The 22,426-nt window shown below is 45.1% G+C and overlaps 1 protein-coding gene across 1 annotated transcript in view; it reads left to right on the plus strand.

Annotated features, from left to right (window-relative positions):
* The first annotated feature begins 148 nt into the window (after window positions 1-148).
* GPR149 (G protein-coupled receptor 149) overlaps window positions 149-22,426 on the plus strand; it is a 28,762-nt gene continuing 6,484 nt past the window's right edge. Inside the window, exons 1-3 of the mRNA XM_074912029.1 lie at window positions 149-1,831; window positions 2,806-2,998; window positions 5,042-5,484. Coding sequence (XP_074768130.1) covers window positions 863-1,831; window positions 2,806-2,998; window positions 5,042-5,484 — 1,605 coding nt within the window. The 5' untranslated portion in view covers window positions 149-862. The remainder of the gene's footprint in view (window positions 1,832-2,805; window positions 2,999-5,041; window positions 5,485-22,426) is intronic.

A 22,426-nucleotide genomic window follows, 5' to 3' on the forward strand; every position in this document is an offset into this window, starting at 1 on the left:
CACTCTGTAACTATACGGGTAGTGTCCGTGTGAGTGTGTGCACACACACAGGCACACTTGCGGTGGGAGCAGGAATACAAAAAGACAGAGCAGACACACCCCTTCTGCTGCTTCGTCTTCATAAAAGGCTCCTGCAGCTTTTCCCCTCGCTAAGCTTGGAGTACAGAAGCGCGAAAGAATAAAAGCAGCACTCTAGCTCGTGATGCACAGCCCTGGAGCTGCCGTGGGCTTTACGGGAATGACATTTTCGGCTGACATCAGATCTGAGTATTTGCATTGGATTTCAGTGGCAGCATCGGAGGTGTGGCTTAGCAGGGACACTGTTTCAGTCTTCTGATCCAGCGAAGAGGCAGCTCTGTCTGAGAAGATACTCGCTCCCCTCGTCTCTGCTATCCTGCTTGCATCTGACTCCTCCCTCCTGCAGCTCAGAACAGCGCAGGGTGAATCCAACAGCCTCTCATTTCTACTATGTTTCTCCCTGAGCTACTAGAGCTTGAACATACCTGATATTCTGCCTTCGTTTCACCTGAACTCGTGAGTAAGGCACGTTGCCTGATATCTGTCAAAAGTGAATGGCGTGTTATTACCTGAAGAGCCTGAATGAACCATTTTCCAATGCTGAAAGGATTATGAAGACTTGCATTTTTTTCAGCACCTTTGATACTTCATTGTTGCCTGATTTCTCAAGAGCATGAGTTGTTCTGGTTATCAAGGGTACTTTCACCTGATTATTTCTTCATCAGATGCCAAAAAAGAGAGTCCAGGAAAACAAAGAAACTTGTGATGTGGAGCTAACAGTTCTGGTTTCAGCTAGTGAAAACTTGCAGAGTCAGTGAGAGGGCAAAAAAAATTGCCAAGGACAATGTCGGTAATGCCTAGTAATTTGTCACTCAATGGGACGAGCTTCATCGCTGAAAATCATAACATTATGGATAAGCCTAGTGAGCAGAGAACTTTGAATGTCTTTCTGTTCTGCCTGACTTTCATCATAGCATTCACAGCACTTCTGGGCAGCATTTATTCACTCGTTTCCCTGCTGAAAATGCAAACCAAAACCTCGGTTTCAATGATTGTGACCTCTTTGTCAATAGATGATTTGATCAGCATTGTGCCAGTGATTATCTTCATGCTCACCCAGTGGTCAAGTGATGTCCTCCCCCAGCCTCTGTGCACCACCTCAGCACTTATATATTTATTCCAGGGCATTTCTAGCAACCTGAAGGGGTGTCTTATAGTTTCCTTCAACTTCTACACCATCAACAAAATCGGGACAATGAGCTGCAGCACTTCCAGGCGACGAGTGAGCGTGGTATGGGCCATCCTTACCATCTGGATTGTCAGTTTGCTGATCTGTGTTTTGCCTCTCTGTGGTTGGGGCAAGTACATCCCCACCTCCTGGGGCTGCTTCCCAGACTGTGCCAGTTCCTACATCTTGTTTTTATTTGTTGTCTACTCACTGTGCTTTTGCCTCCTCACAGTGCTGTCTGTTCCTCTAACTTACCAGCTGTTGTGCTCAGATGAGCAACAGCTACTGCACATTGATTACCAGGAAATCTCTCGAGGCTACATCACCCCTGGGACACCTGCAGGCTGCAGTGCTGCTACCCCATCTCTGTCACCGCTGGACCCTGTGGATCAAACCCTGAAGCATTTCCAAAACACGTGTGCAAGCTCGGAGGCAGTTTTTAGGGAAGGGGGGGCTGAGAGCGGTGCACTCGAGCCCCGCTGCACAGACAGCACACAGAGCAGGAGCTTCACCGTGGGCTTTGCTCAGAAACGATTCTCGCTGATTCTTGCGCTGACAAAAGTCATTCTCTGGCTTCCAATGATGGTAACTTGTCAGATTGCTTTACTTTCTAATGTTTACTTACATTTAAATGGGATGTGAGTCAGTGTGCTTTGTATTGAAAGAGATGAACAGTAGCCATTGGGATTGTTCTTTATAGTATAGTTTGTGCCAGCAAGTCCTTTTAACCAGGGCTGTGTCACTCCATGGATTTAACTGGCTGTCAGGGGGGTTGGCAGGGCCTGATTCATCAGTACTCCATCATCACCTCATCTGTATCCCCTGAATACAGGGACGAATTAGGGCCACCCTTTTGTAGACAGGCATTTCTTCAGCTTTATGGGCTCTGGGTCGCACTGAGCTAGCTCTCCTGCCCCTCCACACAGCTGTGAGTCATGTCCTTTGCCAGACTGGTTAAAAAAATGGGAGTTTATTAGAAAAAAACGAGTTTTGCTTGCATCTTTGTAATCTCTGTAGCCCTGGGGGAGGGGGGAGGAGTGCTGTCCGTGTGTGTGTACTGGAGTATTTGGGAACAGATACATTCCTGTGTAATTGGAAAGGGGTCTGCTGAGAACAGGGACCACGGGGCTGGGGCAGTGTTACCCCTGGCCCGGGGGGTCCGTAGGCTCAGCTCCTGATCTTCTCTCCAGGGCCAGAGCGTGGCCGGGGGGGTGTGAGCTCTCCCCTGTTCCCCAGCAGGACCTGGGCTTCCTCGGTACCGTGCGGGAGGGACTGAGCTAACAGGCTCTTCTAAGTTGGTTGGATTGTGAGTTGTTTAATAGTGCTCAAGCATCTGTCTTTAGCTTAAGCGAGGGTTTTTCTGAGAAAAGGACAATGAGAGTCTCTGTCAGTGTGTTTTCTCCTCTCTCTGTTAGAAACAAAATTGTTTGGCTCAGCAAACATTCATGACAACCTGTGTCTTTTAGTTGTGTGATATTCAGAGTGAGATGTTCTGTTTATTCCTGGAAGTATCTCGAGTGCCTGAAGCAATTTACTTTTCAAAATGCTCTGCTTTTCAGATACAAATGGTTGTCCAGCACATCACTGGTTATCAGAGCCTGTCCTTTGAGACACTTAGCTTCCTGCTGACTTTGCTGGCTGCCACAGTCACCCCAGTATTTGTCCTGTCAGAACACTGGATCCACCTGCCCTGTGGCTGCATCATTAATTGCAGGAGGAATTCCTATACAGTGTCTTCAGAAAAACTCAAAAGTAAGTACGGAAGGGTGACACGCAGCTGGAATGTATCGTAGTAAAGAGGATAGGACAGCGGTGTCAGTAACAGTACTTTGTACTCCTTGAAATCGTTTACCTGCATTACGTAAACATTATTCAGAACAATATATGAGGCTTACAACATTAATGTGAGAGCTGGATGGAAACAGTGGATGCTGGGGCAGAGAAGTTTGATTTTTCCCAGGTCACTGTCGGATCTTTTAGCAGAAGCCGACAGACTCTGGATCCTAGTTTTGCTCTCCTCTCCCACCCTGGTAAAGATGTACCTACCAAAATCTGACTTCTACTACTCAAATACATGGACCATGCAAAACATGTTGTATGTCATGGAGGGAAAAACCATGCTAATCGCGAGCAAATGATAAGAAGGAGAGGAGCTATTGTTTGTACAGCTGCACAGTAGCTACTAACCAGAAATCACAGCAGCACCCAATAAGCAAGTAGCCAAGGACGTGATTTATGGGAGGGGCCTGTATCTCAGTGTGCTCATGCTGCTTCTTGAAAGCTGAGGAACTCCTACACAGTTTCTGCCTAAAAATATTTCCCCGCATTTTTACAAAGTTTACCTTGGTGTAACAGAGGATGCCACACCTCAATTGGTAACCTTCTTGGAACCTTCTGAAGCCCTGTTCTCCTCTGGGCCTCCCTGTACAACCAGCTGGAGGAATCCCTGCACATGCTGACTGCCACAGCCTGTCTCCTGCAGTTACATGACTTTTGTTCTTTTCATAAAAATCTTGATCATGTGGTAATAGTCAAGAGAAACAGAAGACAGATAGAGCTATCCCTTCATGAAGTTATCTCTAGTGAAAAACACATCTAGGATTCTGCAAACATGAACAGCATTGTCATGTTTGTGGCTAAAAGACTGCACGATGCCTTCCTATAGACTTCCTGGCCACAGTGGCTTAGGAAGAACGTCAGTCCCCAGTGGTCAGGTATCTGCACGGAGGGGTTGCGTTTTGAATTGCAAAGGAAAGGTGTTTTTGTGAGAGAAGTGATTTTTATGAAAATGTTTTATTGATGCTTATTATACCTACTAATGTAGCTTCAGTATCTTTATTAGTGAAATTTACATTCATTACACACAAATTATGCATATATTTTTATGCATGTTTGCTTTCTGGGACAACTGAAAAGGTATGGACTTAAAAAAATTCAGTTGTTCAACAGTAAGTAATTATGGAAAGTTTGAAGGCTAGAAATCTGCCACAGGATATTAAATACATCTGTATAAATACATCTGTATCTCTTAGATCTCTGTTAACATATAATAAATATGTTCTAGTAAAAACATCAGTAAGGAAGCCTACAAGGAGGGAAGATAGAGCAATAGCTGATTTTTTGATTTGCGATCATAATTATTATCAAGAGTAACTTTAACAGAAAAATAATTTCAATTTCCTATTTATAATGCTGCAGTTATATTTGTGTATAAAAATGATTTAGTCATTAATCTCTCAGAAGTGAGAGTTGCAGTCCTAGAGTTTGATACAGTTGCTCCTGTACAAAAATTTCATTGTGTAAATACTTCAAATATCTTTTTTAACCGTAGAATTCTGTTTTTCTTGCTTGACTATTGAAGGTTAGTTATAGATTCTCAGACATGTTTTGTCATTTTGTGCGATTTTTCACCATGAGGAATGTAGCTGAAAGAGGCTGTGAAAAAAAAAAAAAAAGAGTATTACAAAATTTAAATACTTTCTTCTCAAGTGTATCCCATACAACATCATATATCATGTGGTTTTTGAAAATGGCAGCTAATCTGCCAGTTTCTGGGAATCCATTAACTCTGGAATGTGTGAAGTTCTGAACGCATTAAGGCGGCAGCACAAGAACTACCTGAGAAGGCTTTCCTCTCAACAATTCATTCTTTTTGTGGATTGGGAATTGTCTCTTCTGTCCGTAGTTAAATCATTTATTCCATGTTTTAGCATGTCCTTTTCCTTGTGTACGTGACCTCATTTTTCTTCTCGGGTTTGACCCTCTTAACACGATGTTTCTTCCCTTTCTGCTTAGCCAAACGCAGGGGGTTCGAGTTCAACCTGTCGTTCCAGCAAGGGTATGGAATCTACAGAATATCCCACGAAACCCACCACCACCCCGACGGCGACGGGAAATCCGCCTCCTGCCACCACCTGTTGAGCTGCGACCGCGGGCACCCCCCGGGCCGCGGGCACCCCCCGGGCCCCGGGCGCGGGCAGGCGCCGTTCAGCACCACGGCCCCGCCGGACAGCTCCCGCGGCGCCCCGGGGGCGGCCGGGCCCGGGGGGGGGCCCAGCCCCGCGTCCCCCGGCCCCCCCGGCCCCCCCGGCCCCCAGACACCGGCGCCCGTGGCGGGGGAAGAGGCCGGGCAGTTTCTCGAGGGCGTGGAGAGGAGGTTGTCTCACGAGGAAAGCCATAAACCCGAGCTGGCGGACTGGGAGTGGTGCAGGAGCAAATCCGAGAGGACCCCTCGGCAGGTAACGCGTCAATCTGCCCTCATTTTTCTCTGATAACAAGAATTACCCTATCGAAAAATAAGATTATTTTGTGTTTACGTTGAAATTGCTATTAGTCCTATTGGCAGTGTAGTTACTTGTGGTGAAAATCACACTTGGCATCGTATACTTTAGCAACCACACACCTATCTGCAGATTCTGATCCTGCAATAATTTCCCACTTCTCTTCTTAATCATGTGCGTTTAATTATTATTATTATTCTGTGTGCACCTGCATGATCTGTACACAGTAAGAATTCAGTTTGAATTCTGTTAATTTCATCTTAATGAATAAGAGTTTTCTCTCCAAAAGACTCCAAAAGATTACATTTTCAAGAGTATTTCCAAGCATCTGGTGACTTTTTGTGCCATGCTCACATTTTGGGTAGAGGAAAAAAAAAGAGAAGTGTGAAACTATGAATGGTAAGTCCACGGAGAAATGCAGGTTTTGGTTCAGACACAAAGATTCCTATTAGATTCAAACAGAAAAGGTTCAAAATAGTATATTGTTCATCCCTTTCCTTTAGGTTGTGGACAGTCACTGGGGAGAAGGTCTGAGAAGTGTATTTGTTCTCAGGAGCTCTGGGGGAAAAGTGAAGGTGGAGTCTTAATATGTTAGTGCTTTGATTGAAAGACTTGGTAAAGGCAGCTGTAACCTCAGCTGGTGTAGCTCCTCGCACAGAGGTTCCCATGCTGCGCTCTCACTTTTGCTGTGCACTGTACTGGACCCAGCAGAGCTTTTCACAGCCTGAGAGCAGGGGAATATCAAAAACTATAGGCTTTAAGGACATACCATCTCAAATTAATAGAGAGCACTCCCGTCTTGCCGTGTGACCCTTTCACCTGAAGGGTTGTCCTGTTGAACGTGCCAGCACTGCTGCAGAAGTTGGGGTTTGCTTTCAGTTGTTGGATGGCAGGTCTGTTCCGAGCCCAGTGTCCTAGTTTGCCTCTTCCTTGCCGTGCTGGTAGGGCATATCAAGAACAGTCAGATCACTGATTTCCTCAGCTTGGAGGTGTTCTGGCTCTGCCATGACAAACCTGTCGTTCATGCCCATGCTGGGAGAGTCTCCGCTGACTTCTGACTAGAGTTGGGTTCAAGACTGAGGAGCTGTGAGAGAGAATTGTCCCAAACTGCCGTTTGTAGAATGGCAGACTGAAACGGCCTGGCTAGAGGACAGCTGTTACCTCAGGGAAGAACGTGGGCTTAAAGGAGAACTGCTTTACTTTTCTTTTCTATAGTCAGTGTTTAAGGGGCGAAGTATCACAACAACTGCTGCAGGTTGAATGCTTTCATGAAAGAAGGGGAAGATTTTTAGCCATTCCTTGTCAACTGTGGGCCATGAGTGTGAGGATTTTCTGTCTTCTAAAAATTCATGATTATGAACCAAAGGCTGATCACTGGCATGAGGCACCAGAGAGCCCGCACTGTGATAGCTGTAGTGGAGGTAGAAATGAGCAGCTGTTGCTCATTCCCATGGAATTCACATCCTGCTTTCATCACGTACTGGGCTCTAAAAAGCAGAGTGGCCCAAGGAGCAAAAAGAGGTAATTCTGCTCCTTGTGTGCACACCTTTCCTGTGCTGTGGCTCCAGTACACAATTTTGGTCTGTGTATATAGTGGTCTTCTGGCAGCATAGATGTATACCCATTTTCCAGATAAACCAGGGCAGTTCTGTGTAGATATAAGCACAGTTTTCATGTTTTATATGTGACACAGTCACAGGTTCATATTGCTGCTGTAAATTGACTCAGACAACTGAAAATGTCAGTTCTGCGTGCTCACCTTTGGAAGTTTCCCTTGGTGGAATCTGAAAGGAGCCACTATTGACTTTCGATTTATTATGCATGAGCAACCAGGAAACACATGCAAAAGGACTAAACCAAAGAGCATTGAAATATTTTAAAAAAAATTTTATTACTCTTTGAGTAATAAATAGTAATACTATTGGAGGTTGAGTTTTCATTTTATTTGATTAAATTGCAGGAGCTTTTGTCATGTGTGGCAAAATTACTGCTTCTCTTCTGCTGTGTTTGTGCAGTGAGTTCATATTGGCCATAGGAAAAGCACATCTTCAGTTTTTCTCTAGGATAGTGACAGTGAAAGAAAAAGAGAGTGTGTGTCTGTCTTCTGAGGAATAATCAAAAACCTCATTGAAAACTTAAACATTCAGGAGGGTGATTTTATGTTTGGGGGAAGCAGTTCCTCTGCCACTGTCCTTCAGCGGTCACACAAACTAAAGTATCCGTTGCCTGTTAAAGGGGTTTAAATGTCTCCACTGAAACAAGCAGAAGTCGTTTCCAGGAGATGTAGTTGCATGTTTATGCCCTGTTCAAGGACAGCAGCAGATGGTCAATAATTTTCCTGGAAGGCTTAGTTTTTCCTAAGCCATCCTGCCAGTGTTTGGAAAAGAAAACTTGAATTAAGGAAGTTGAATTTTAAGGTCCAAGTGGGAGAGAAGGACTTGACCTTGCCTGGGCTGTGAGAACCCTGCCCTGGAGCACGTGCTCTCTGGGCTAGGTGAGGCTGTCCTGCTTTTGTAGCATTTCCTGCAGAACTTCCTTCAGTTAATCTTTCCAGCGTGTCACTTTGGTGAACTCCACGTCAGTACAGTCTCTCCTTGTTTATTTGGATTCTGATACCTGCAGATACTAGAACCCCAGTCCTGCTGCCCGCCACAACCCCGAGGGGATGCAGGAGGCAGGAATTCGGGGCACAGTGAGGTCAGAAGCCAAAGCTGGTCTGCCTGACCGAGTGTTAACTGAACTCAGAGGTTTGAGTGTGCACTGTGGGATCCAGGTGTGACAGTCGGTGGGAGCGAGGTAAGAGCCTGTGCAGGGTCCATAAGAGAGGAGCTGCAGAAGGCTTGGAGTTGGAGGGGAGCTCTGGAAGTCACCTAATACCCCCTCCTGCTCCAAGCAGGGCTGACTCCAAAGCCAGATCAACTTGCCCTTGACTCTTGGCACATACCTAGGTAAGATGGAGAAGATGTATTTTATATCTAAATAAAGGAATTCCCACCTCCCTCTGGTAAGCACAAGTTTATCATTCGAGTCAAAGTAGGAACTAGTTTGATATTTCAAATTTGACTGGTCATCCCTTTCATGAAAAAGCAAATGTTCACTCTGTTGCAGTGTGCAGGGATGAGTTTCGGTGATTGTGGGCAAAGGTAAATGATGACTCAACCTGGTTTTAATCTACTAGTTCTTGCTAACCCCTTGTGTGCCATGTATAGTTTGGTTAATAAAGTCAGTATATCACTAGGTGCATCATTAACTGTGCCTCTCCTTGCAGTAGTTTCCAGAGTTCCTTTTCCCATCTCCTGTCGCTGCCATTTAAAATTGCTAGACCTGTGACTTCCATTACAGCAGGTACGAGCATCTCTTTGTGAAGCAGCTGGTAACAGCCGCATGTGGATGGCTGGATTTGCCCTGGGGCTTTCTGTGTCACTTTTGGACATACTTCACTACTTGCATTACAAGGAATCCCAATTCATCCTCTTGTGACATTTTCCAAGTTATAACCCAGTGTGCAGTTGCCAGGCATTAAGGCTCCTATGGTCGAAAAGTTCAAGGTTTCTGAGTTCCAGATCTTGCTGTTTCTGACATTCAGTGTGAGTTTCCAGAGCTTCACAGTGCTGACATTTGCTTTGCTGCTGAAAAAGGGCAGAATATGAAACTCCAGCAAGCATTGTAAAAATAACTTAAATGCTTTTAATGTTGGATGAAAGATCAATTTGAGGCAAACTTTAAATAAGTTGAAAGCCATCCCTTTTATTTATCCCATCTGGAAGTCCCTAAGCATCTAAGAAAAGTCACTTTTTCCTCATCACTCTCCATTTCTCACCTTTGTTAATTAAGGAGTCTTTACCTAGCATTTTTTGGCCATATACTTCTGCTTAATTTGTTAATTAAGCTAGCCAGCTGGGGAGAAGGGGCCAAACCTTACAAAGAAATGGATGATTATCCTAACAGGATAAAAGTTCCTCATCTTCAGTACTTTCAGACTATAAATGCTTGATCACAGAAATAAATATAGATGTTCTTACTAGAGTACTTGCAGCTTTCCTTTCAATAAGCAGAACTTGTAAACAGTAGGAGGAAGAATAGCAATTACACATGGATTTTCTGGTAAGTGATGTGGTAGATGTGTCCTTACATGCTGAATTTCTACACAGCAAAGGGCATAGACACTTGGCATGAGAACTTGAGAAAAACATAATCTCAGTCCTCTGAATGTACTTGTTGAAAAATGGTCAGTGAGTTTTCTTACAGAAAATTAGAATGCATTTTTCTCACATTAAAATTCTCTATCATTTCTGTTGTATCACCTGATTTGGAAGCTTTTGAAATCAAGAGCTCCCTTGAGAGGCCTGAGAACATCCAGACTGGGGTGCTTCATTTCTCTCATGGGTCCCCCCTTCTGCTGTTGTGCCTCTGTGCTCCTTTGTGTTCATGGAGAGGATCTTTTACTCACACAACCAAACAGTTTGCAGTTCTGCAGGAAAACGGAGAGCACTGCAGTAATCAAATCTAGAAAATACCACGCTGATTGAAGTTACAGCTGGGAGAGCTACTGTCAACTTCAGCCAGGTATTGAAGAAATCATTGTGAGAGTTGCTGCTGCTGAACGAGTAACAGGATGTGTGTTGCTGGAGCTGACGGGTGTCCCATGTGGGGTTAAACCTGCTTTGCCAAGTGCAATAAACCAGAACGTTTTGGTCTGGGCCAAAAAGGTGCAGTAGTCTCACCCTGATCTCCAAACAGCAGCTAGCCAGGCACACTGATTTGGCACAGAGGAGAAGTATGTCTTACCAGCAGGACACGTAAACTCTACGGATAGTCCTGGTGCTTCCAGCAGTGCATCAGCAATGATTTTGCTGTGCAGATGAAGCGCCAAGTACTTGCCTCAATCTTTGGCATTTTCTTGTACCACATGGGTCAGCAGAAACAAGCTGGGTGTCACCAGCTTGCTAAGGGCCTGTTGTCATGCCTTTTGATTAATCCTTCTCATAGCCACTTTGCAGATTGGACAGGAGAGGAGAGAGAAAAGGGAGATGAGATGTAGTGAGCAAATACAAGCAGGCTTGAACAAGCACAGTTTCGTGACAGAGTAATTGCCCAGAGTTTCTCAGAGAAAGCTCAGGAGGAAAAGCAGCGCTGTACTGGAGAGCAGCCCAATCTGAGCGTGCTGTGGTCCAGGAGCAAACCGGCACACATCCTGCACAGGGTGCCTGTGGCAGCAGTTTTATCCTGTACAAGGTCACCTACTACTTCAGCCCTTCACGTGGCCCAAATCAGGCCACAAGCTGGCTTGTGGGGCTCTTGGCACAAGTGGCGGTGACAAGCAGCAGAGCGGGCTGAGCTCCGTGTGTGTGGAGGGACGGGTGTGAGGGGAAAGGAGAGGCAAGGAGGGCTTCTCCCACGAGAGAGAGCACATCCACGCTCCTGTCTGGTTTGAGGGACCTGTCTGAAACACACAGACGTGTCCCTCTGTTATTTAAAAAACCATGAAATCATTAAAAGGTAAACTGTTAACTTGAAATAGGTTCTGCTTTCTCTGTACACCCTGTCGTTTAGTGTTGCTTATGTAAGGAGGCATAATTTGGATGCATACACATCCCTGTAAAGCCACGGCCAATTCCAGAGTTCATAGCAGTGGGTGAGACTTTGCTGGCACTGATTTATAAAATTGACATTGTTTATGAAATCTCTGTGAGTGTGCAGGCATGTTGGTTTGCATTAAGCTGATTGGTTAGTTTTGCTATTTTTTTAGGTGCCTGTAGTGATTTGGAGGTAGAAGTACTTCAGTCTGGTAACGTTAACGTGATGCTGCTCCCCAGGCGACGCAGTGCAGCTGTTCGCGCGGGGCGCGTGGTCGGCACGTCGCTTCCCAGGGGACAGAGGGCTTGCACCGCCTCTCCGTCACCTTGCAGGTTGTGTTACCAGAGAACTGGTCACCAGATCTTGCAGCTGTTAGTTTTGTGCTCCTGTTTACTGAGAACTGGGGTAAAAACAGAGAAAAGCAGGACGGGAAAGAGAAAGTTCAGTCACGCGGGTGAATGTAGTGTAGAGTGAAAGGACTTTGTCTGCTCTGACAAAAAACACTCTCTAAAGCCACTGAAATAGTGCTGGCCAAATGCAATACATTTCAAGAAAGATCCATCTTCTTTTTTTAGCTCTCATTTTTGAGGAGTGGCTAATTTACTATATACCATAATTTATTTATTTTTTTAGCACTCACAAATTTTTTCCAGTTCCTCACCCAGTCTTGTGCTATTAGCCAGTTCTAGTGACTGTACAGCAGCTGCTCTTCAAGCTTTCAACAGACCACAAAAAAAATTTACTGCAAGAGCAGGGTATGAAGCATTCTGATTTTCATTTCCAGAAACATCCATACATGCAGACTGTGTTTTCCCTTCTGCTTACCAACAAAACCTCTAATTGTTTTGCAAGACATCTGTTACAAGCTCTGCCTGTACTGGCAGTACTTTAAAGTTCTCCACAGTTTTTTGCAGGCAGCCATCAACAAGAATTGACCTAATCTCATGGAAATTAGTTGGTCCTTTGCCTGATCATAGATGCTGCTGTTCTCACTGTGAGTCGATCCTAGTTCTGGTCTTTAAAAGAATTGGGTGACATTAGGAGTTGATGTAGTGGGTGGAGTTCCACAGGCAGCTCCTCTACCCCTGTGGCTTTATGATGCTGACACTCTACTGGTTTCTTCTGAAACCCAGATGCGTGTCATACAAACACCGTGAGGTACTAAAACTGGAGGTCTGGGCTCGTGGAACTGCAGTGTCTCTAATACCTTCCCTCTGCCAGGGAGGAAGATGATGTGTGAGGCAGCAGGCTCTGCAGTGCCCGGTTCTGCTCATCTCCTGGCTCCCGTGCTGGGAGGGCCCAGGGGAAGGAGCCCCGGGCTGGACTGGAGATGGGAGTCCGCTGGCTCAACCACTACCAAATCCTCTTGAGAACATGGAGGGAGAGTGGAATTTAGCTCTGTCCTGCACATCACCTCGGTAAACTCTACTGAGCTTCCCACACGTCACGTTGGGGCAAAATACACTTATAGCCCGGCGGTGCTGTGAGCTGCCGCTGGCTGCAGTCTCTGGTCACAGCACAGCTGTAATAGCCAGCAAAACTGAAGTTTGATGTGGCTCTGAGTGACTGCAGATCCTGCTACTTGCCTGGTTAGAGACAGTTTTGTCTTCACTTTCTGGAAGGAGCCCAACCAATGCCACAAAAAGCCAGTAGAGATGCAGTGTTGGCTTGTTCTTTTTTTTTTTTACCGTACGGGCTGGCAGTCCACTGGGTGGAGTAGGAAGAAATGTCTGATGGGTGAGGCTGAGCCTGAGGGAGACTTTGGGAGTTTCCCTGCCAGGACTTCAGTGCTGGAGCTGAAGAGAAGCTGAGCTGGGGTGGGTGGGGTTGGTAGAGCCTTGCTGTGCTGTAGGAGAGAGGACATGGCAAAAGGAGGTGTTGGGAAGGGAAGATAGAGCTGCTGTCTGAGGCTACTGCAGTAAATCCACCCTTGGGACTCCTTTTATAGATGCCTTTATCCATACTATATCACAGTCCTACAGAAATGCAACAATTTCCTTGGCTTGTGCCTGGCCTTCTAGTTTTGTTTTCATAGCCAGAGCCTGATAGATCGCTCCGCTGTAGAAGTACTGCAAAGGGCAGTACATGTGTTTCAGCAGAATAAAACTTGGCTGCAGCTGAAGGGGGACATCACAACGTGCCTCCCGGTGACTCAGAAGGAGCAACATGGCATAATAAGTGTAGAGCACATTAATGAGGGCATATATTTCCTTAATACTTGTTTACATATTATAAGGCTTTGGCCTGACGTACCTTCCAGCATGGCAGTATATGACGAGGTGAAAAATGTCACCTATTCCACTGCTCCCCTCGAGCTCCTTCCTACCATGTCATGTCCAATTTTTTTGTTCTTTCTTTAGCACTTTCCAGTAAATTTGCTCAGCCCTTTCACCTAAAAGCTGTGGGTTTGCCTCTGTTTCAACCCAGGGAAAATGAGTGCAAAAATAAAGCTTCCATAAATCTTGTCTCGCTGCAAAGCTAGCGCATGGCAGTGGCTGTGCTGATGAAACGGAGGCAGAGGTGGGAATACTGAGTGCAGTGCTGGGTACTAAATCACAGTGTTTACAGGCAAAAGATATCCTCTTGGGCTGCATCCTGAGGGTAGGGACAGAGTTGTGGTTTTGCCATTAACACTAATGGAAGTCAAGAGGCTGAACTGCACACCGTGCCCTGGTAATGTGCCCCCCCAAGAAAGCCATCTTGTACCTTTCCTCCCCGCTCTGCTTCTGTAGCAGGAGGTGTTCAGAGGTGTTCAGTGGTTATACTCATGATGCTGATGGGTGTAGGTGCTATTCTCTCAGTTCCAAAGAAATGTTAAATTTCCTACTTTGCTACTCCCAGACTTACAGCATGTGTTGTGCAGATTGGCCCAGTGTGCATATCATTTCTTAATAGTTTAAAAAAAAAACCTCTGAGGCAGAGGACTTGCTGAAATTTTACTGGGTTTTGTGTGATGATTTCCATCTCGCTTGAAGGCAGTTTGCACTGCTCAGTAAGGGTAAGGATCCAGCCAGAGGCTTTGCATCTCTGATGCAAAATTAACCCAGTAAGGAACTAGGGCTGCCGGTCCCCTCTCAGTGGTAGGTCAGGCACAGCTGGAAATAGTTCTGGTGTGACCAAAGCACTCAGCTGCTCTGTGGTCACTGACCACCTTCACCCCCCCCCCCCCAGGGGTGCGAGTTGCAGGCTGACCTGACTGCATGTCGGCGAGAGGGCTCTGAGATCCGGGTAGTGTTAAAAAGTTCAGCTCTCCCCAGGAAACTACCCGCCTACCTCACGTCACAAGCTGGGCTTGGCTTTGGGAGTGGGAAGGCCAGAAGGAGATGTGGATAGGTTACCTTTAGCAACCCAAACTTTATCAAAATGGGGGGAAAAAAACCAACCACGTTTTACTAAAGTTTGTAAATAGCAAGGTTAGTCAACGGTGGGTCAGATCCAAAGCACCCCAAGTTCAAACCTGCCAGCTTTTAGTGAGGTCAGTACTCCGTTAGGTTAGTGGGGCTTTGTCACAGTTTGCATAATACATTCATGTGAAAAACTGCTGGTATTTCCTATGTCTGATGTCAGCAACCACTGCGGTACGTCAGGGGACGGTAACTCTTGGCAGGCCTGGGGGTTTCAGTGCTGCCTGCTGAGAGGAGGGCTGGTCACACCCGCTGGCCCCCGCTGCTCACTCCCCTGAAGTGATTCAGGGCCACGAGGGATAAGAAGTCTCTCCCTGTGTTACTTTTTCCCCCCCTCTGAGCAACAAGTGATACTTGCAGAAGGCTGCCCATTTTAATTTGTATTGTGAAAGCAGTACTTTTTAGTCTGTTATTTTCAGACCTTAAATAAGCAGTGAGAAAGCTATCAATGACTTTGATTTAGCTTTTTGAAGAGTGGAGTGCCAGACAATGTGCGTGATGCCTTTGATTTCCTGTTGAAGCTGTGTGCCCAGGGGAAGATGGCACTGCCTTGGAGTGATAGTAATGATGCCGTAGCTGGTTGTCTCCTCATCATATGTTCTGCGAGTAAAGAGTTGCTCTGTCAGAGAGATTTGTCTGGAATAAAAGTGGCATGAAAGGCAAATGAGGCAGCAGGTTTTATTTAATACCTATACAGGCTAGCTGTAATTGAGAGGGAGAGGAAAAATGGTGCTTGGCATTTCTAACTCTTGCTCAGCTGCATTTTTGAAAGATACCTTTAACGTCTGAGAATATACCAGTGTATTTCCCCTTCCTAAAGAGATTGAGTGTAAATATGTCATGTATTTTTTTGCCTATACTTAAGTGCCTTCAGGCAACAGAAATCTCCCAGGCTTGCAATATGTTTTAGGCTTTCTGATTATTTTTTTTCTTTGACTTGATACCTCATCTATGGGTTGCCTCAAGCAAACTCTTTCAAGAGACTCTGTATAGAACCTATTTATGTGCCCTGCAAAGAGGGAGAGCGGGAGGCTGTGTAAATTAGTTCACTTAGGAGGAGTCAGCCCTGTGTCTCTGTATGTCTGCAGTCTGGAGTTTTTTCAGCAGCGATAAATACGCAGGATCTTTCTCACTCCAGGAAAGCTGTGAACATTCCAGTAAACACCAGGCACAGCACAGAAGCTGAGTTACGAATGGACCTGAAGACAATATTTGCTTTCTGCTGGCCTGTACAAGTGTACCCACGCTAACCTGCTGGGTCTCTTCCTGCAGCAGTGTGCCCTCGGGTCGAAAATCAATGGAGCGTTTCACCATCACCTTCTAACTTTGCTCCAAGTGGGACAAAGTGGTGCGGTCCTTGGGATGGGGCTGACTCTCTGCTTGCAGTTGAGCTGCCATTGGCACTCTGCTGAACTTCATGCACAGGAGAAATAACGAGAGCAGAAACATTTCCCTGGGAGGGCAAGGCTGAATATAGTCTTCGCTCATGCTGGCAACCCTGAGAAGCCGCGAGCTTCCTATGGCTGCTGTTGATTCGGTCTGGTTCAGATAAATAAGCAACAGCTTGCAGACCTGTTGCTTAAATATTTGTTTTTTATGAATGCTAGTATGCACGCACACACCGAACTAGAAAAGAGAAATTAAAAACTGGACTGTTGAGAGGTAATGAGGATAAATGAGCCTTGTGGAGCTGACCAGTGACACTGTACGTCAGAGTCTCTTACAGGAATCAATCATGCAAAGAGCTGCCACTGATTCGCATCAGTGTTCCTTTTCGGAGAGAACAGACAATGCTACAAACAAAATCAATATCACACTGACCAAGGGATCCTTGTACACTGGCCCTAATGCCACTTAATGGAACAGGAGTTACAAAAGCAGTGCAATTTAGACACCTTCCAATAAAGCCATTACATTCCAGGCTGCTATGTTCTCCATTCTTTAAAGGCTTGTGCTGTTCTTCCACATTTTTCTTCATTATATTTCCCTAGTAAGCAAAAAGACCATTTCAGTGTAACTTTACAATACCCGTAGCTCAGCAGAAAGCCTGTTAGTATGATGCTTGCAAATGAACTCAGAAGTTTTTTCCAGGACTGGTGGTACACACGTGAAATAAACTTCACCAGGTCTGGTGAAAAGGATAAGACCCAGTTCTGCAGCTGTTACAAAACAGAGACTGAACGTCAGCAGATCATCCCCTGCGCAGAGAGTGACTGCTTCCTGGTGATGGAGAGAGCTGGACCAGACATCCCATGCCCTGATTTCGGTACCCACCACATGCCGCCCAACAGAGCCCTTCTCTCTTGTGCAATACTGACCTCCTTCTGGCAGTTAGTAACGCAATCAGCCCTGTCAGTCGAGACTGTAAGAAGTCATTTTTAAACATTCATGGCTGGAAGGCTTTGGCAGATACATATAACTATGCAAAAGGCACATTCTTTAGAGTGCAGTATGTAGATTGCAGAGTTGCACCTTTCTAAAGCAGATTTGAGTTCTGTGGGCACTAACACAGCTTTAATTGTGGCCCAGTTGACAAAACCCCTAGGACTTGAGACTCACTGCGCAGTGGAGATGTGGGGATGGAGGTGGTTGCCTCAGGACACTGTTGGCCTCGTTCTGCTTTTAAAACCTCAGGTAGCTTCTCCACCTACTTCTGTCTGAATGTAGGTGTGCACACAGGCCATGCCTTCAGCCTCCAAGTGCACGGGCAGGTGTTGCCCACATTCACTGACCCACATGAGGAAGCCACACAAGATAGTAATACAAGATTCAGAATTAATTTGCCCAGGTAGCCACAGTTCTGGCACTTTTATACTGCAAAGCACATGACTTCTCAGTTTATGTGTTCATCCAGTCTCCCCAGATCCATGCAAATAATTCAAACTAACACTGAATTTTAATTCTGCACACTCTTTTTTACCTGAAAGTGCAAATAAATTATTGGAAATGACCATATCTCACACTGTGTTGTGAGAACAAATGCCCAGACTTACATAAGGACCAAGTCTGTACTTGTTCTAAAAATCTTGTTAAAATAATGAACATACAAATCAAAACAGACACATGTGTTTTCCCAGTTATTTTTGAAAGATCAGTACAGATGTGAGACAGGTGTCCTGAAGGTAGGAAGTTTGGTGAAAGCCAGACATACCAGCAGATCCCATCAGGCAGGCCTGTCTCCATATTGAAGAGAGTTGTTTCTTGTAAAATCAGCTCTTCTGGCTGTGAAGACTATTTAAACGTAGTAGATCTGGAACAGAAAATCTTTACGTGGAAAATACAGGTTGTTTGTAATAATTTCAGCATAAGGACAGCAGCGATTAGAGATGACAGAGAAACCAGAGCTTGTGGCAGATGACGCCTGTGAGGCCCAGCAGCAAGGAGAGCCCCGGACTCCTCTGGGGGGCTTAAAGCTAGGAGCCCTCTGAGCCTCTGCCCGAGCAGCTCCCCTCTGCAGGGGCACTGACGGTGCCGCGGGCATCGTTTGGGAATGTTGAAGGGGCCTTCTGTTGAGCTCACTTCAGCCCCAGACAACTGACTACAGAAGTTCTGGTACGTAGATGCAAGTATTCTTACCTTGGATGCCTCTGCTGCACTTTTCTTTTGCTAATTTGCTCCAAATAAAGGTCTGTTCACGTCAGGCAGGCCAATGACAAACACTGGCTTTCAGGTCATCTGAGGTGAGGTTGTCTATTCTTGTCATACCCTATTAGATCTAAATTTACTGCAGTCAGCCTCTCAAAGGGAAAATCATTGCAGTAATTAATTTTGCTGCAGCTAATTTTTATTTTTAGGGAAGTGGAAGACTAACCCTCTATTTTAAAATAAACAGAAAACACATTGTCTCTGGAAAGAAACATCAAGATCCTTACTGGAAATATTCTAAAAATAGAACTTTTCAGCTAGAGCTGTATTCCACCACTAATTAGGAATGCAAACTCATTAGAGCTTTATTTAGCTTGCTGATATTTCTGTTTGGGAAGGCAGCATGGCCCAATGGGAGTGGTGAGGGACTGGGGTGCAGCAGACCCTGCTGTCTGCTCTGGGCTCCCACTGTGCCCATCCGCAGGCCTGGGAGAGTCGCTCTCCGATCCGGGAGTTACACCAGAGCTCTCCTGCCTTTTCCAGAGACAGGATACACACTCTAATAGGATCTCCACTTCACTGTAACGCTGATGTTACCCCTATCTTATTGTACCAGAGCCTGTGATTCATGACATTTGAAAATTAGGAATCGTGAGGGGAGTCTACAGACTGCCTTGTGCTCGAGTCCATTGCCCAGGCACAGCCTGTAGGAGCAGTTCAGGTGCTTTGGGGTGTCCCACTTGGCCTCCAGCTGCTGCTTCAGGAGGCTGAGGGTCTCCCATTAGTCCTCTGTTACAACAGAAAGTTTTTTGCAGATATTCTGAATCCTCTATGGCATCTCTGATGGCGCTAGACAACCACTAGTTCAAACTCTAAAGGTCTGAGTACTCAGCCTTCTTGCATAGTGAGGGAGGGTAGCTCCTAATTTAGGTGCACTGGAGCATCTTCCAAACAGATTTTCTTCTTCCCCTTGATCATGTAGGAATTCCAGGCTCTTGGGCATTTCCTTTCTATCTCCAGTTAACCTGTTTTTTTTCTCCGCTGACCTTTACCATATTGCAACAGCAATTTCTTGCCTTTAAAATCAAATTGAGCTGTGAGCTACGTGAGCCACTGTTCAGATCACGTGGCTCTGAACAGTTGATCTTTGATTTCAGTTGCTAACTAGTGTTTCCCTAGGTAAGGATCCACTTCTGGAGCAGTCAGCTTTGTTCTCGGGAGATGAAGTATAATTGATAAGAAGTATTAATTGATAAACGTGTTTGGGGAATGGAGCTGTTCGTGCTTTCCTTCCCCTGCTGTGCAGTCATCCACTCCCTGAAACAAAAAATTGCCAGGAAATCCTGGGAAGTGTGTGCTTATCCAGTGGTCTCTGTAGGCACTAAACAATGGAGAACTGGGACCACTGAGTTTAAGATCCTTTCAACAGGATGAATCCAGTTACACTTAATATAAAATGCAAAAAACATGTAGAAATGTTTGGTAATTGAAATATTAATATGTTAACCTTGGAGAATTTTCTAGGCTTCCTCTAGCAGAATAAATTCTTGATCACTTGTAAACGAGAGTTTGAAATTATTTTGAGCATCACATGTAAATCTCTCAGAAGCAGCCTGCCCAGCTGATTGCAGTCGTACAGTGCTGACTTTTCTATAAGCGCCCAGCTCTGCAAATTGCGGATCAACTCCTGCAGGCACTGAAGGGAAGCAGAGGGAATGCTCTGCACCCTTGGGAAGCACTTACCAGCATGTGGAACGAGGCTCTGCTTTGGCAAGTGATGAAATTAAAATTTTCTTCGAGTATACTTGCAGCTTGATACCCCTTTATTAATATTTCATGTAAGTATAACTCTTTCGTGGCAAACCAGATAGAAAAGGGTGTTTTGCTTTGGTTTCTGCCAGTTTGCAAGTAACAGATTCTGTAAAAGCTGCCTTCCCCTTTCCTTCCCTCCCCCCTCAAAAAAGCCATAGGTATCAAAAACTTATTTTCTCTGAGGGGAAGGCTGTGGAGTTTCTAGGTTCCATAAATGGCCTTAGTAGGGTCATTTCAAACGGTAAGTCAGGTGGCTCTTGGTGGGCCCTTTTCACTGCTTTGAGCATTTGCAAACTGAAACCTTTCTGCCGGGGCCTGTTGCCCAGCTGCTGTGGGCTTGGTTACGTCCTCTGCAGAGGCTGACGCCTCCCCTGGGGAACCCAGCTCAAACTCTGCTCCGGCAGCGGGAGCCCGGTCTTAAACCACAGCGATTGTGAGGAGGGTTTGCTTTGTAGCAACAGCAACTGCTGTCTGTCTTCTGTGAAATATGGAAGGTGGATAATTTAATTCAATAATGAAAGGATTTGCTTTATCAATTATGCAGAGATTTCTCTGTTCGGAATGCATCAGCACTCCTTAAGGAACAAGTACATTTGTGATTTATTTCATTGTAGTTTTTTGTCTTTGCTTGTTAAAAATGCATGTGCTGGTACATGCAGTTCTCCAGTGAAATCCCTGTCCCAGATTCTAACAGACAGAATAGCCTCCAGCCGTCTCGGCAGGAGCTGCACAGGGGTATGCCCTGTGGTACGACGACGTGATGGGAAGAAACATTCTCCACAAAAAGTAAAACCAGGCAAGGGAAGGGCCAGGTCCCGTTGGCAGGAGCTCGTGGCAAACACCACGGAGTTAGAGATCCCGCAGAGTGATGGAATGCACGTGAATATATATTAAGCCACTTGGAAAATTATCAACTTGCTGTTTCTGTGATGCAAACCTGCAGAAAACAGTCCCCTGGAGGGATAGCTCAGATTTAGTGCTAGACTGCAACTTTTATGAGATCCAGCAGATATTTTGTGGTACTCGGTTATAAACTGGCCTCATCAGAAAGATAACAATTCTGGCTTATGGAATGTTTCGATTGGGGGATGCCATGATTTTTTTAATTGAAACGTTCGGGCATTTCCAAATTGAAACCTTTCAATCCTACCAGAAATTAAGAAATTAATTGTAAAAAGGGAAATATTTTATATAACTATATGCGTGTGTACAGTGAATAAATGAATACTTGTGTGTATCTGTGCGTGTGTGCACGCAGAGAAAAAGTATCTGTAAGTGGATATAAGAACCAGAACAGAATTAATTTTAAATGTGCTGTGTTCAAGCAGATAAGTGTCTGATCTTTCCTTCACCTCTCCTAGTTGAGAGTGAGTAAGGTCTCGGAAAGACAAGTCTTCACAGGCTCAGAATTGTTGATAGCAAGGCTTCCTCGTCCTGTGCAGTTGCCATGGATGCCAAAGTGGTGTGGGATGCATGGGAGTCAGGAGGAGTGCACGTCAGCTGTGGGGTGTCTTTGTGGTAGTACTACAAATCCTGGTATAACTCATTCTGATAAAGCAAACACCGTACTGGAGTTGTAGAAAAAAATCTACGTATTTTTTAGGGATAATGATAATTATATATGTGTATTTAATACGCTGCAAAACTGCTGAGACACAAAAGCTGCAAAATGGCACTTGGGTTGAAAAGATAAGGGTTTATTTTCTTTCACAAAGCTCTTTACCCTTATGGTAGCACCTGATTCCTGCACGCATTGTCAAGGTAGCATCAAAACATTTCTGAAAACGATCCAAGAAGCAAGTGGCTGTAAGTTTTCTGTACCTTCTTAAAAACATCTGTGTAGAAGTGTTTTAAAAAGAGAACACGTAGTATAAATTGTGTGGGTGGAGTTAATTTGTTTATTTCCTTTAGAAATGAGATTTTCTTTTAAGTACAGGAATACAAAGCGTGTGGGCAAAAGAGTGTGGGAAGAGCCCGGCGGGGCAGTACCCTTCCAGAAAGCATTTTGGGCCCAGGCTGTGGAGAGTGAGATGGCAGATGTTCAGAAACAGCACAGTGGACCTCTTTCTCTTTTCATGGAAGGAAAAATGAATCATAACCCTTCTACAACTGTGGATGCTCTTGTTCATGCTGAAATAACGCAGAGATGAGGTACAGGAACCTGGATGAATGAACTGAAGGCCACTGTTAAGCATTACTCAAATTGTTTCCTCTTCCTACTGCCTTGGAATTAAATTGCATTGTAAGGCTTAAAATCATAAAGCTGAACTGTAGGTAACAATGGGAGTGGAAGATAAAATACTTCACAAGATATACCAGTATAATCCAGTTTGCTAGTAGGTTCCTGTTTATTGCCATGCATGTGCCATAAGGGGCAAAAATGGATATTTAATAATGATATCAAGGACAAGATAAGGGTCGCACTCTGTTCTCATTAATAGCAATTTATACTGAAAGGAATTCCAGCAATAATCTCTTTTACGTGGCTACACGTAAAACCAGATATTCTTCCCTCTTCTGGA

Source organism: Athene noctua, chromosome 8 (genome assembly GCF_965140245.1).
Source record: "Athene noctua chromosome 8, bAthNoc1.hap1.1, whole genome shotgun sequence".
Taxonomy (NCBI): Eukaryota; Metazoa; Chordata; class Aves; order Strigiformes; family Strigidae; genus Athene; species Athene noctua.